Source organism: Anguilla anguilla, chromosome 1 (genome assembly GCF_013347855.1).
Source record: "Anguilla anguilla isolate fAngAng1 chromosome 1, fAngAng1.pri, whole genome shotgun sequence".
Classification (NCBI taxonomy): domain Eukaryota; kingdom Metazoa; phylum Chordata; class Actinopteri; order Anguilliformes; family Anguillidae; genus Anguilla; species Anguilla anguilla.
This window is the reverse complement of record NC_049201.1, coordinates 58,216,062-58,228,164: the sequence shown is the minus strand read 5'-3', so window position 1 is coordinate 58,228,164 and position 12,103 is coordinate 58,216,062. Positions and strand designations below refer to the sequence as shown.

Sequence of the window (12,103 nt, the reverse complement as noted above, 5' to 3'; positions counted from 1 at the left end):
TAAAATGACAAATTTTATGGTATAATAACTTATTGCGTGCTCATAATTTCTAATTAAACAATAATGAATGTCTGCTTCAACCAGCTTAATGTGGTGCACCTCTGAGATAAAGAAATGATCTGTCAGCCATAATCCTTAGGTGAAAATGGATTTAGCAGATGCCATGGTGATGAAATTCTGTGGTTCTATGGATACCTGTGTGTACTCAGGCCCAGGTGTTGCATTAAGGCCTGTGGCTGCCATGTAGGTGCTGCCAATAGTCTTTATCTTCTCCACCCCGCTAAACTTGGGCTTGGAGAGAAGCTGTCAGGGAGCCGCATATAGGGAGAAACACATAGTACACTGATGAATAATGTCCAGTTATTCATACCATTACTTTCTTTTTTACAACAAGCATATGAATAGTTAGCAGGTCAGCTACATCAAATATGACACAACCATGTGTGTAGACAGTGTATTGTTCCCTGATTGAATTGGATAACATTATGGGAAGATTCACTGCTGGCAATCTGTTTTATAATAAAGTGTTCAGTTAAACCGCTAGCCATACGAGAAGCTGTTCTTTCAGCGACATTGTTCCACAGTGATTGTTTGTTTGTTGTTCTCATATTGATTGAAGTACCTTTCATTGTTCTCTACCTACAGATTTCCAACCACCAAGGACATGTTTTCTTTTCAATATCAATTAATCTTTTCAGTGCCTTTTCAATATCAGTAATGTTTGGTTGCTAGGACACTAGTGCATGTGTGTTGACTTGAGGGACACATTTTAGAGTTAGAGATTAATTATTGTGGTTGTAAAGCATGACAATAAGCAATCCTTAAAGATATAGAATAGATCTGCATGATGTTACATGAGAATAAAAATAACATACCTCATCAAAATCTGCAATGATCTCATTGAGTAGTCTGAGGCACTCCAGACCCTCTTTGTTGACATCTGACTCAGTATAGAATTCTTTGAAATCCGGTATGGAGGCAAACATTACACAGACCAGGTCATATGACTGGTGGTATAGATCCTGTAGATAAAATACAAAAGCAAACACTACTGCATACCATAGCAAGAAACCTCATCAAATTGTTACAGGGTAGCAGACAGCAAATGATGTGTTGACACTTCTCTTTTTTCATTTTTTTGACTCATACACCTCACAAGTGATAGAGAAAAACATAATGATGATAACAAAAAATTATAGTGATAGATAGAGAGAGGAAGCAAGACGACTAAATGCTGGTTAAGTAAAATTGATGGAGGCGTAAGAATCAGTAAGTTTGCAAAGTCACAGCTTGCAGAAATTCAACATCTTGGTCCCGTTTGACTCCAAGAGTTTGTATTGTACACTTATACAGTATATGTGATCATAACGAAGAGGAAAGTGTTTGCTTTTTAACAACAACAAAAAAGAATTCTCTGGGACTAAACTTCATGACAACACCCTGTATTTTGATAAAAGCATATTTTTCTATGATTTTCAGTACCTATCCTATATAAAAGTACTTCTGTGTGTATTTTACAAGGATCTTCCCTTTATTAAAAAAGTGGCATAATCTGATTGTGCCATTTTGCAGTTCATTACATAATGCAGGGTGGTGGAAAATTGGCAATAGTGCACCTGTGATAATGTATGAAACTATGTATGTCTGCTTTTCACACATTATCACAGGTGCATGTTATAGCAGAAGAACACATACAATGGTTGGGTTTTATTTAACTTCCCACCTCACCAAGCTCACCTCATTTTTCCAGTTGCGGGCTAAGAAATGCTCTGCCACATGTGCGGGCAGGACATTCTCCAGAAGCACACGGTTGAGGTTCTCCATGGTCTCTATTTCCTCACATTCTTTCTTAAACTTGTTCTTCCACAGGAAGTCTAACCTACAGTAATATTCATTCTGTTACAAGAGGACACAGAGGTGAAGAAACTGTAGACATCTGATCACATAGCTGTGTGAAGTAACAAGACAGAAACAACAAGTCCTACATGTTCAAAGAGCTTTGGCCTAACTTGGTTTCTGCTGTGGAACAATTTAGCCATGGTATCCAATGATGTACATTATCCAATTATGATGTTATAATTTACAGAAGGAATTGTAGAATTGGAAAATACAGGAAAGGTTTCCACCAAACAGAAAGTGTATTGGCCAATCTCTTTCTTCCTGCTCTAGATTCTTCCCCCACTGCTAATGTCTCCCAGTACATACAGTATATGCCTATATATTATGTACACTGACACTGTATGAAATATAAAGAGTACAGCAATGAATACAGGTTTATGATCGGACAGGCTGAATTGTGGTTTGTTTCTTTTGCCATTGTTATGTTAGTTTATTATATTTACCCGGATCCTGTGAGAGTGAACGGACAAGACCTTTTTGTTTATTTGTTTCCGTGAGCTCTCTCCCACAACTATTCAATAAACGCTGGTGAAATACCGGCATTATCACATCTCCCTGTGTTCAACTCTTCCCTCCACCCCAGGGGTGTTTAAATGGCCCTTTACTACTTACTTACCCTCTCTGTAAAGGATCCTTACTTACTTACTTACTTACTTACCCTATCTGTAAAGGGTACAGTATTTACTTACTTATCCTCTCTGTGAGGGGCCCTTACCTACTTACCCTCTCCGTAAAGGGTACAGCATTTACTTACTTACCCTCTCCGTAAAGGGTACAGAATTTACTTATTTACCCTGTTTGTAAAGGGTACAGTATTTACTTACTTACCATCTCTGTAAAGGAACCTTAATTGCTTACTGAAGCCTGATGGCCAGACCCACCCACATGCTTTGATTTATGATTTGATCACAAAACAAGAACACTGTCCACTGCAAATAAAACAGTCCTACAACATTATGAAAAAATACTATGCCCACAAACCAAGATAAGAATGGGTTTAAAAATAGCATAAGATCCTCTGTTTGCAGAGTATCCTCATTCTATCACCAGGGAGACAGATTTGTCTTTCTTCATTAAGAAAACTGTGGGATAGAAGACTAGAATAGAAACTGCGATTCTCAGCCTCCCCCCAACCCCCTTTTTGAATTGTAAATTACAGAACTACAGGCTACAGGTAAATGGAAAGAGAGAGAGAGAGAGAGAGAGAGAGAGAGAGGGTCCCCATCCTAATATACCTGCTTTTAAACAATGATTTATGATCCAGAAATTTCACAGAAGGAACTGTACATTAATAATGTTGTATGTCTTGACCCAGAGGGAAAGGTACATTTGGAAACAGCCGGTGAAGTAATATGTTAGCCTCTATTTGTGGGACCATTTTTTTTCCTGAAAGGAGGACAGAAAGATAGTTTGTGCTCATTTATATATATATATATATATATATATATATATATATATATATATATATATATAGTCAGGTCAATAATTATTTGGACAGTGACACAATTTTCATAATTTTGGCTCTGTACGCCACCACAATGAATTTGAAATAAAACAAGATGTGAGTTAAGTGTAGACTTTCAGCTTTAATTTAAGGGTTTTGTCAAAAATATTGTATGAACAATGTAGGAATTACATCCATTTTTATACATAGCCCCCCACCCCCATTTTAGGGGCTCAAAAGTAATTGGACAAACTAACATAATCATAAATTAAATTGTCATTTTTAATACTTGGTTGCAAATCCTTTGCAGTTAATGTCTGCCTGAAGTCTTGAACCCATACTCATCACCAGACGCTGGGTTTCTTCCCTGGTGATGCTCTGCCAGGCCTCTACTGCAGCTGTCTTCAGTTCCTGCTTGTTCTTGGGATGTTTTGCCTTCAGCAAGTGAAATGCATGCTCAATTGGATTCAGGTCAGGTGATTGACTTGGGCATTGCAGAACATTCCACTTCTTTGCCTTAAAAAAGTCTTGGGTTGCTTTCGCAGTATGATTCGGGTCATTGTTCATCTGCACTGTGAAGCACCATCCAATTCGTTTTGAAGCATTTGGCTGAATCTGAGCAGATAATATAGCCCTATACACTTCAGAATTCATCCTGCCGCTTTTGTCAGCAGTCACATCATCAATAAATACAAGGGAACCACTTCCAGTAGCAGCCATACATGCCCACGCCATAATACTACCTCCACCATGATTCACAGATGAGGTGGTATGCTTTGGATAATGAGCAGTTCCTTCCCTTCTCCATACTCTTCTCTTCCCATCATTCTGGTACAAGTTGACCTTTGTCTCCTCTGATGATGTTGTTCCAGAACTGTACAGGCTTTTTTAGTTTTTTGGCAAACTCTAATCTTCCTGGTCTTCCTGTTTTTGAGGCTTACCAATGGTTTACACCTTGTGGTAAACTCTCTGTATTTACTCTGGTGAAGTCTTCTCTTGATTGTTGACTTTGACACAGATACGCTTACCTCCTGAAGGGTGTTCTTGATCTGGCCAACTGTTGTGAAGGGGTTTTTCTTCACCCGGGAAAGTATTCTTCTGTCATCCACCACAATTGTTTTCCGTGGTCTTCCTGGCCTTTTGGTGTTCCTGAGCTCACCAGTGTGTTCTTTATTTTTTAAGAATGTATCAAATAGTTGATATTGCCACACCTAATGTTTTTGCTATCTCTCTGATGGATTTTTTTTTCAGCCTAATGATGGCTTGCTTCACCGACAGTGACAGCTCTTTGGACTTCATATTGAGAGTTAACAGCAACAGATTCCAAATGCCACACATGAAATCGATTCTAGACCTTTTATCTGCTTACTTGTAAATTAAATAATGAGAGAATAACACACACCTGGCCGTGGAACAGCTGAGCAGCCAATTGTCAAATTACCTTTGGTCCCTTAAAAAGGGGGGAACCACATATAAAAAGTGCTGTAATTCCTACACCATTCACCTGATTTGGATGTAAATACCTTCATATTAAAGCTGAAGGTCTGCACTTTGAGCTCATATTCATTATTTAATTTCTCCAATATGATGTGGTAGACAGTTAAAATAACAATAACTTTGTCAATGTCCAAATATTTGACTGTATATAAAATTAGTTTTATTCACACAGGTAGAAAACAGGGAGGGCAACAGATAGAGAAGGGACCACAGATGAAAAAGCATCATGACATGAATTGGACCCTCACCAGTGTGTGGGGAGAATTGCATATGACCAAGAGATAGCTGGCCTGCAGAACGCACCACACATCTAGTCTTGTGGGAGCAGTTTAATGAAGAAACAATAGTTCAAATGGAGAAGAACCTAATGCATACAAACTCATTTCTAAATACATGCACCACTCAGCCATGCACTTAATTTACTGACATATTTACAAGACATCACCGAGGCTTGTATTCCCTGATCAAAAATTATCGAAAATTAAATGCAATGTTTATTCCTGCACCACCTACTGTTATAGTGAATGAGGTAATGATACAGCGTGGTTAAATAAACCAGTCGGTCTAAGCAGCTGCTCACCTGTCTGGCCAGAACAAGCAATGTGATGAAGAATATGAAGAGAGAGACGGAGCCCATAGTTTTCAGATCTTTCAGTACACCTGGCCTGGAGAGAGAGAGAGAGAGAGAGAGAGAGAGAGAGAGAGAACGAAATACAAAGACAGTTCACCAGATGACAGTTCGATTAGCCAGATTCCCCTCCATTGAGCTGCAAAGCATGTGAGCACCAGCCGTCAGTCACATCTGAATGTCACCTCCACTTTATGTTGGCACATTGCTTTCTCAACACATTCATATACCATCAGGGCAGACAGTCCCTCGGGTCTCAAACAAACACAATCCTCTCTTGTGCGTGTGCCTGGATGTGTCTATGTGTGTGTGTGTGTGTGTGTGTGTGTGAGAGAGAGAGAGAGAGAACGAGAGAGGGGGGGGGGGTGGTGAGAGAGAGACAAAGAGAGAGAGTGTGTATTACTCCTTTTACTCTGTAGATAGTACTGACAATGAGATTCAGATGTCTGGAAGACAGGTAAGCAGGTCAGGTAATCCATCCCTCACAAAACCAACCAGTCAGATGTGTAGGGGTAGGTGTGGTGGGTGGATGGGATGTGTACATGTGGTTATTGGTATGGATTTGTCTGCTTTTCTTTGTTGTCTGTAAAATAAAGAATTTGATTACAAAATAGAAACTGCCCTCAGGCGAGGACGATATGCATGTTCTGGTATCAGAGAACAATTTCATTTTGAAGATGTAAAAGCACAAATAAAGGTATTATTAAAGGTTTACTATTTACTTACATTCTGAGTAAAACATCAATCAATAACCTTTAGCTACAATTAGGAATTCATTAGCAGAAACCCTGGCAGGGCCATTTAATATTGTGCTAAAGATATAATGGGCAGTCATACATTAAAGTGGTAAAGAGAAGCGCTAAACAAACAATGCCAGAAAATGATATGCTGCGGCACTGCTGTGAATGCTAACCTGAAATAAATGTGGCATGTGCTCTACATGGCCAATGCTCATCCATATCTTCATCATACTTCATTATAAAATGATTACCATCCTGTTTGCCACTGCATACACTAACAATGTCCCTCGCAATTGTGCATTGTATAGATAACTGAACTGAATGTGAATATAAAACCCATCTTTTCCCCTTACAGAAGTAATTACAGCAATACACTGAAATACAATGTATTATGAACAGAAAGAATATATTGCAAAATGTTACAAAAATATACAGATTATTGCCACATTCAGATATTTTAATATATATATTTTAAAAATGCATAGATTACACAACCTTGTGAGCTGCGAAAGACGAAATGGGATGTCTTCAGAAAGCAACTTACCTTTCCAGAGCCTCTGTTTTATAGAGGAACTTGCTGTACTCATCCAGTAGAGCAGCATGAGTCTGCAGAATGATAGCATTGTATCCCACCACAGCTACCAGCATGATGACCATCTTCAGCTCATAATTAATCCGTAGGAAGACGGAGCATGACACCAAGCCCAGGATACAACTGTAAATGAAGTACTGACAAAGGATACATGCCTCAATATTTGCATTTTATTAAGAAAAGCATACAGATTCAATGAAAATCCATGCTACTGGGGTAAGGTATGAGGGGGCTGTCAGCTCTGGAAAATTGCCCAGTTTCCATCAATACAACTCTCAGATCAATACAATCTAGGCACAGAGAATCATGAAGAAATTAGCCTGTGACAAAGAAAATAATGGCCACACATCTGTCACAGTCTCCCTCTCCTTGGATCGATCCAAATTAAGCCCTCACTTGACATTAATACAGCACTCAGACCATGAGATGGAGTTTAGAAAGTGCTCAGTTGTAACTGTTGTGAAGCTAAAAAAGTTGGAGGTTGTTTCATTATACCTCTGATAAGAGCATGATAGCATACTCCAACCATTACAAGGGAAAGTCAAAGACATGGTTACAATCAATACTGCAGTACGTCTTTCAGAAATTTATAAAAAACCACTGCAATATTCGCAAACACTGAGTTGAATAGGAACCCTTAAGGAATCTGTAGTTTACCAAGTTTTTTTAAAGTCAGCACTAGAACTAGAAGTCAGCACTACAACCACTAAAAGACAGCACAAGAAGAGTGATCATGATGGTAATTCAGACTTATTTTATGGAAACAGATGCTTCTGATAAAAGGATTAAGACCCAGTAATTAATAAGGATTTCAACTTAGCACATAACTGTTTATATATTTCAAGAAAGATCTGAAATGGAAAGAACATTAACAAAAAAAGACAGGTGAGTTTTACTTACAGGAAGGTAGAAATTGTTTTTCTCCACTTGTTGTACCGGTTGACCATTGGAATAATATATTGTTTCATTTGATGAATTAGAGAGAGAGATGGATGAATTAATTGGGTCCCCTAAGAAGAACTAAAATGACAGAAAAACAAAAAATGAGAAAAAAGAAACAAAATCACATGAAATGCACAACACCAAACATTTATGAAACAATAAAAGACACTTTCATTGCCACTAGAATTTGTTTGACAATCACTGCAAACAAAACCATACGCCAGATATGGTTTAGATTACACCATGTGAGAGAGGGTCAATATGCTCTGAAATTGGCATTTTGTTCATGGTCCATACAATACTAGATTGTAAAAACTGGCTAGTTTTTTATCATTACATTAATAGGAATGCCTTCGGTAATTAAGAAATGCCAAGGTCTTCATACATAAACTAATGGGTTGGCTGTCCTAGTTGCAGTATCACCATGACTGGAAGGTTTTTTCACCTCTCAGAAGAAGCACCAGAACTCAAACCAATCAGATTTGGTGTTCCCAGCACAGCTACACAACACAACAGAATTATTATAACCATTTACAGTTAAAGTTAAATGCTCTGAGGTCACAATAAAACATTTAAATTAAATGACCAATTTGCTTCTTATTAGTTTCACGTAAGTGATGGGTGCCTGGGCTTCCCAGTTTGGAATTTACATTTTCTGGGGCGCATCAGAATGAACATCTCCATGCTATAATTGGTTGTTGTATGGTAGAGATATTCTTTGCCTGAAAATGTGGTCTATTGTTGTAGGTACATCTACCTTTTTTATTAGTGATATTCAGTAGCTAAACTAATTAGCGCCTAACATATGTTTGGTCTCCTCATAAAGAGGTTGCAGTAATGAATATTTTCATCTTAAAATCATGGTGCTCAGCTCAGTTACGTTTTACTAATAATAATTACCTACAGAAATCTACCCCCTTCATTGCCTTAACCCAGCATAATCCAGCCTGGGCCAGAATATTAAATTCCAGGTTTAGCTGAGTTTGAGTCTTTGAGAAGCGTTTTCTTCTCTTGTTCCTTGGTCATGTGTTTGTTCTACCTAATTTATTTTTGTTCCTGCTGTACTGAAGCTGGAAGTGTGTAATTCTCTGGTCTGCCTTATTGCTCTCTCTCTCGATCTCTTTCCCCAGGAAATTTCACATTAATTTCTGGTATAATGTCTTCTTTTTAGTTCATTTTAACCAGTGGGTATGATTTCTGTATTTTATTCTAATTGCTAAATCTTGTCTATTAATAAACTTAACCATAAACCTGAGAGAAAACGTAATTCCCCTCTCAATGACCCAAACCCCTATGTCACTGCTGTAGTTTAATGTGAGAAGAAAACAACATCACCATTCTGAAATCAATACATATTAAAGCCAAAACCTCAGACTTGGTTTGCCTCAGGCTTATGTTTAAGGTAGGCAGGAGTCTCTCTCTCTTTCTCTCCCTTGGTGTGTGTGTGTGTGCGTGCGTGTATATGTGTGTGTGCGTGAATGTGTGTGTGTGTGTGTGTGTGTGTATTTGTGTACATGTGTGTAAGGGGAGGTGGTGGTGGGGGGTGCCCTTTTGATCTGAGACACAAGGCTCCTTGCTTGTGATTTATGAATCTATCTAGTCTGCTTATTTTATAATTGTAATTATGTTCCACAGTCAATTGGAACAGAATGTTTACAAACGGGGCCAGAATAATTGCCACAACTTTTCTCTGTTTAGGCAATATAATAATCCCCAGTCACTCCATGAAGTCAAATAGTTAATTGCATCCTTCTTCACAGTAAAATGTCATACATTCACCAGGTAACTATTCAAAGGCAAATCTGGAAAAATTTCAATTTCCTGTCCATTTAAGAAATGGATGTTCAGAAATAAGTGATGTCCTACAATGATTTTCTGGTGCAGAAAGCATTTATGTTCTAAACAGTTCAAAACACCAGTCACAGTGTGTTCAATGCCAGCCATAATGGGAACATACCGTGATGCCATCCTGCTATTTCTATGATCTATCTCTGATATGAAAGAGTAGTTACTGTATTCATTATAATTATATATTGGCACAGATGGACAGAGAACTGACACGGTCTGAGAGCAAGTGCAGCAAGTGAAAATGTTATATTATATTTCTGGGGCCATCCTATATGCCGCAGGCATTTCCACATACACCGGCCAATCAGCTTGCGGACCCTCCCTGTACTTACCATGTTGAATACAGCCATTATTAATATAAGAGCAGTGGTTGTCATGGTGAGGGTGATCCGTGGCCAGGGCTTGTTGGCAATAATTCCAGATGATCTCAGGATCCAGAGCCAGGATGCAGAGGCTGATTTGCTGCACTTCTGCAGAGTGAGAGAAAGGGGAGGGCATAAATCCCAGCGTACTGTTCCTGGCGCTAATGGGGTGACAGTCAGCGCGGCGGCCCGCTATCCCAAAGCCAGCCCGAGTGGAAAAGAGCTGCAGTGCACCGCAGTTAAGGCTCCGATTCGGTCTCTGTGTGGCGGCACCGTCTGTGGGGGTCAGAGCCTCTGCCTCTGCCTCCGCCGCTAGCTGGAAATGGGCGGTTTTCTCTGTGTCCTCATATGACAGCATCACTTTTTTACAAGCAATGCCATGGTATGATGTGGCAGTGTGAATCCCAACATTGTGTCAAAAATAATAATAATTCAATGCAAAGATATTCTTAATTGCTGCCACTTTTACAACGGCAGAATTTTTTTGTGATGCTGAATACGTCAGCCCTAAACTCTCCCTGTTCCTGCACCAGGTTAGGGGTTGCTTTCTGAAAGATGGCCGCGTAGCTTGGTCGTGGTTCATTTTTGACAGATCAGTGTGTGGTTCAATTCCGATCGATGAGTGTGCAGTTATTTTCTGATGAATGAGCGTGTAGTTCAAAAAGAGACAATATCTTCATTCGTTGGGGGCAAGGGTGGGACAAAAATATTCCTCAACCTTGATTTTAACACAGAGGAGGAATAAACAGACTGCAAATTAAAAATGAGGGAAAGTAAAAGGATTGCACAGAGTACTAATGTATACACAGGGATGAGGGCTATAAAAACGGACCGATAAGACTGTAATTATGATAAAGACAAAAAGTTCTATACCATGATTTGGGTGATTATAATTGTAATAAAAAGTGAATAAAATGGATATGAAAAGATTTTGGAGTTGCTTTGAATCATGTTGTGAAAATGGGATGAACTAAAGATAACTAGGACAGAAAGCAAGTCTCTTTCAGGACAAAGAGATTCTATGGTGAAAGTGGGTTGTGTAATTTTCAAGGCCTTTTCTGCATGTTCATAATGATATGAGCTGATGGTTTCAGAAAATGATTCAGAAAATAAATGGGCTAAACTTCATTTCCTAGAGGAGCTGACTGACAAAAATACTTTCTCACAGTTTTCCTGAGAATATATTTCAAGCTAAAGTTTTTGATTTCTAAATTATGGTACAGTATTGCTGATTGGAAACACATTGCAAATCTGATTAATTTGAAAGCTATACTCTTTTTGATTGCTTCATACCTAATTTAGGTTCTGAAAAATAAACCGTAGAGCTCAATCTGCCAAATTTTCATAGAGCCAGGCATAGCAGCCTTATCCTTGTTCCTTGCGCTATCACAGCAAATGCAGTGAGGCAGAGATATCACACAAATCCCCCGAACATGCATGTGTAGGGCTTTCCTAGGTTTTCTAGTGTGGATGGCTTGGATTTATATAGTGTTCTCTGTGCATGGCTTGCCTGATTTCTACAGTGTTCTCTGTGCATGGCTTGCCTGATTTCTAGTGTTCTCTGTGCATGTCTTGCCTGATTTCTAGTGTTCTCTGTGCATGTCTTGTCTGATTTCTATAGTGTTCTTTGTGCATGTCTTGCCTGATTTCTACAGTGTCCTCTGTGCATGACTTGCCTGATTTCTACAGTGTTCTCTGTGCATGTCTTGCCTGAATTCTATAGTGTTCGATGTGCATGTCTTGCCTGATTTCTATAGTGTTCTCATTACATGTCTTGCCTGATTTCTAAAGTGTTCTCTGAGGCTGATTTCTACCGTGCCCTCTGCGGAGGGCTTGTCTGAGTGCCTAATGTCTCTCTAAAGCTACCTTTCTCTGAAGTTACTCACCAGGAGGTGTTCAGCAAAGCAGATAAGCAGGATCAGAAACAACAGAAAGAACGACGCCCCAAACGATATTCCCAAGACCAAAGTCCTACAGAACATGAAATACAAATAATAAGCCTCCATAATCAGAAACAAAACAACTCTGAACTGGCAAACCCAGTGATGTAGGGTGAGATTATTTTCAAATATTTTTTGTCATTTGAATAGCGTATAGTAGCCATTACCTATTTCAAATATAACATTACAACATTTAATGAGACATATATAC

At 38.9% G+C, this 12,103-nt stretch overlaps 1 protein-coding gene across 2 annotated transcripts in view; it reads right to left on the bottom strand.

Annotated features, from left to right (window-relative positions):
- adcy2a (adenylate cyclase 2a) overlaps positions 1-12,103 on the bottom strand; it is a 77,328-nt gene that overhangs the window by 2,877 nt on the left and 62,348 nt on the right. For both annotated transcript variants that reach the window (XM_035414082.1, XM_035414090.1), the window contains exons 15-22: positions 11,839-11,923; positions 9,923-10,060; positions 7,701-7,820; positions 6,753-6,937; positions 5,421-5,505; positions 1,738-1,896; positions 876-1,022; positions 196-303 (exon numbers count right to left, since the gene is read on the bottom strand). In XM_035414082.1, coding sequence (XP_035269973.1) covers positions 196-303; positions 876-1,022; positions 1,738-1,896; positions 5,421-5,505; positions 6,753-6,937; positions 7,701-7,820; positions 9,923-10,060; positions 11,839-11,923 — 1,027 coding nt within the window. The remainder of the gene's footprint in view (positions 1-195; positions 304-875; positions 1,023-1,737; positions 1,897-5,420; positions 5,506-6,752; positions 6,938-7,700; positions 7,821-9,922; positions 10,061-11,838; positions 11,924-12,103) is intronic.